The sequence below is a fragment of the Poecilia latipinna genome, unplaced genomic scaffold (genome assembly GCF_001443285.1).
Source record: "Poecilia latipinna isolate Pla-1442-1.1 unplaced genomic scaffold, P_latipinna-1.0 Scaffold1999, whole genome shotgun sequence".
Lineage (NCBI taxonomy): Eukaryota > Metazoa > Chordata > Actinopteri > Cyprinodontiformes > Poeciliidae > Poecilia > Poecilia latipinna.
Window position 1 is genome coordinate 67,776 of NW_015114615.1, and position 3,409 is coordinate 71,184.

General features: G+C 43.1%; 1 protein-coding gene across 1 annotated transcript in view; it reads right to left on the reverse strand.

Annotated features, from left to right (window-relative positions):
* Positions 1 to 2,338, reverse strand: part of zic5 (zic family member 5 (odd-paired homolog, Drosophila)) — an 8,033-nt gene extending 5,695 nt beyond the window's left edge. Inside the window, exon 1 of the mRNA XM_015016256.1 lies at positions 556 to 2,338. Coding sequence (XP_014871742.1) covers positions 556 to 1,609 — 1,054 coding nt within the window. The 5' untranslated portion in view covers positions 1,610 to 2,338. The remainder of the gene's footprint in view (positions 1 to 555) is intronic.
* Between the last annotated feature and the right edge of the window lie 1,071 nt (positions 2,339 to 3,409).

Below are 3,409 nucleotides of genomic sequence, written 5' to 3' on the forward strand. Positions count from 1 at the left end.
ATATATATATATATATATTTGATCTCCGTACAGAAGAACAAACGCCATGTAAAGCATGTTTAAAAGAGAAACTGTCCAATTCTTATCCAAAATTGTCTCATCAGGTCAACTCAGTCATATGAACTGCTTTGCATTCAGTTGCATGCACTCTATTTGGATCCTAGTCTATCTCAACTGCTATGGCGTAAAGCGTCCTACGCCCGAGGACAATTACATTTACGCGTGCAGTAGTATGTACGTAAGCACGTTTTACAAATCATATGCGCTAATCCTTTCACGCCTCCTCCGGGCGCCTGGACCAGTGAGCCGGAAAAAAAAAAGTTAATATTAAAGAAGAGACGTAATTAATGTTTACTTCTCTGCAATTACTTTTTCTCTCTTTTTTGCGTTAAATGTTTTACTTCCATCTGTGCGCAATTACGCACGAACACAACCGTTTGTTTAGGGAGGTGAACAAACAGTGCAAATGCTCAGCGATCACGTTTTTTTGTTTGTTTTTGTTTTTGTTTTTCTTTCCCTCGAGGTTTTGGACGCAGAAAAGCATGCCTTACAGACCTGTGTGCGTTCTCTTGTGGATCTTGAGGTTTTCCGACCTGGCGAACACTTTCCCGCATCCTGGGAACGGACAAGGGAAGGGCTTCTCTCCGGTGTGAACTCGGATGTGGTTGATCAGTTTGTACTTCGCCTTGAAAGCCTTCCCCTCCCGCGGACATTCCTCCCAGAAGCAGACGTGCGTGCTCTGCTCGGGTCCGCCGACGTGCTCCACCGTGACGTGGTTGACCAGCTCGTGCATGGTGCTGTAGGTCTTCGAGCAGGGCTTCTTCTGGCTCTGCTCCTGGTCGATCCACTTGCAGATGAGCTCCTGCTTGATGGGCTGCCGCATGTATCTCAGAAACGCCCCCGCGGCTCCGTGAGGAGCGGCTGCTGCGGCGGCGATGTTGACGTTGAGGTTCATGGAGTTGTAGCTGTGCAGGGAGGACGCGCCATAGTGTTCCGGCCTGTGCCCGAAGTGCTCCGGCCTGCCGTAGATGTCCCCCGGTAGACCCAGGCGCATCTGCCCGTTGAGGGCATGGTGGTGGTGGGCGCCTGGGGACGCCTGCTCGTGGAGTCCAGTGAAAAGTGAATGGGCCCCACTTTCCGCGTGCCCGTAAGCACCTGTTGGCGAGATGAACATGCCATGGTGATGAGGGGAGGAGGCGGAACTATGCTGGTCGCCAAGTGCATGCATAGCAGAGGCTGAGAGTTCTCTCCTGAGGATGAAGTCCCTGCTGCTTGAGTAGCCTGAGTGGGGGTGAGCCACGGGGAAACCCACTGTGGTCTGAGCAGGAGTGAAAGATGCCGCGGTCTGGGCTTCGGGATGGCTCTGAATGTGCTGAGACGGGCTAAGTTTGAGAGCATTTGTCTGTGCCATGTGCTCGGGTCCAAATGGAGTGAGTGCCACTCCGGGGTCGTTGCCCAGCTCCCCAGGGTGGAGGTGGGCATGGTGGGAGAGAGGGTGATGCCCCCCTAGCCCCGGGAAGCCTGTCATATTCTGATGAGGAAGGGGCTGAGTTGCTGCCAAATCCGCTAATCTTATCGCCGGGTTCCTCTTGCTTAAAGGGGGTTCCATAACTTACACACACAAGTCCATCCGCGCTCACCGCAGCTGCTTTTGCGCTCTAAAACATGAGGAAAATATGTACATAAGGGTTCTATAAGTTCTTTTGTCCGGCTTCTAACTCTGCTTGCTCCTTTCCCCACTCTGTCCTCAAGCGATTGGCAGAACATACAACAGTTGGAGGACACAGTGGGGAATACAGTTTAGAAATGGCACTGCGGGTATTGGACGGATTTCGGTGACTGGCAGTTAGGAGAACGAAGCGATTGGCTGTCGTTCAGCGCAGGGGCTCAGCAGGGTTCCGCCCCCTCACTCTCTTTATCGCTGTTGACTCCAAAAAGTTGTACTCACAAAGTTACCGAGCGGATCTGGTTTGTGCGTCTCTCTCTCTCTCTCTCGCTCCCCCCCTCTCTCTCTCTTCATCTGTGTGTGTGCGTGCGTTCGTGCGTGCGTTCGTGCGTGTGTGTGTGTGTTTGTGTTTACTGACGCCGATGCGTGTGTGGATGACCGAAATATCAGTTTACGCGACAAGTGCAGTCCAGTTCACCCTGAGAGCTGGTGTTTCCAAATGCCTCACTAATATTCTACCAAATAAATAAATAAATAAATAAATAAATAAATAAATAAATAAATAAATAAATAAATAAATAAATAAACCAAATGCTTGTTTTTGTATAAGATGAGAAGATCACAACTAGACTGCAGAAGAGAGAGAGGGAAATACGCACACACACCAGGGGTGCTTTTTTTTTTTTAAAAAAAAATCTATTTAATATTCAGAAATTTTGGTAAACAAGATCTGCCAAAAAATAAAAATAAAAATAAATAAAAATAAAAACATAGAAGATGACCATTGCGCACGAGTGGGAAAATACACACACAAAATATATATATATATATATTTAAACATTACAAGACAATCTACGGTATAAAATGACAGTGATAAATAAATAAATAAATAAATAAATAAATAAATAAATAAATAAATAAATAAATAAATGCGTGCACAGGGACAAAAAATACAAATGACAAAGTTACATATGATTCAGTAGAAAATACATTTTCTACTAAACACTCCAGGTTTTGTTATTCTTAACCGGATGTTATTAATATCCTCAATATCCTAGTTTTTGCTCGTCAACTGCAATCACCTGTGAATCTGGGGTTACTTAATCTGCCTTTCATCACACGGAAGTAAGTAAAACCACACAACTACCCTACTATAAAATCGTATATACTTATTTAATGACTTTTCTTATATCTTCACCAATCATCAATTTCCATTGCCTCCGAAAAAAAATCTCGTCCTATTTAACCCTGTGCATCTTTTGTAAAAGTTTTTAATGAAATGTTTTTATTTACTTCTTCAACTCCAACTTGTACTGTGACGCTACACGTACCTGTTTTAGACGATAATGTTCTCCTATCACAGATGTGTTATTTGTCCTTCCTTCTGAACTACAGTAACACACCTTAAAACTGTTGATCCCTGGTTCGCAAATGGCGGTTTGTGTGCAGCAATAAAACTGCAAAATGCCCCAAAAGTGTTTTTGTCCCCCCACCCTGTCAGTAGATTATTTCAAATTCATAATTTTCTATTAAAAAAAAATGTTTGACTCAATTCAAACTTACTACAACGGCACCACAGGCTGAAAATGATTGATGAACTTTGTAATTAGCTGCTATGATAAATATATATTTATCTGTATATTTGGATATATATATATATATATATATATATATATATATATATATATATATATATATATATATATATATATATATATATATATATATATATATATATATATA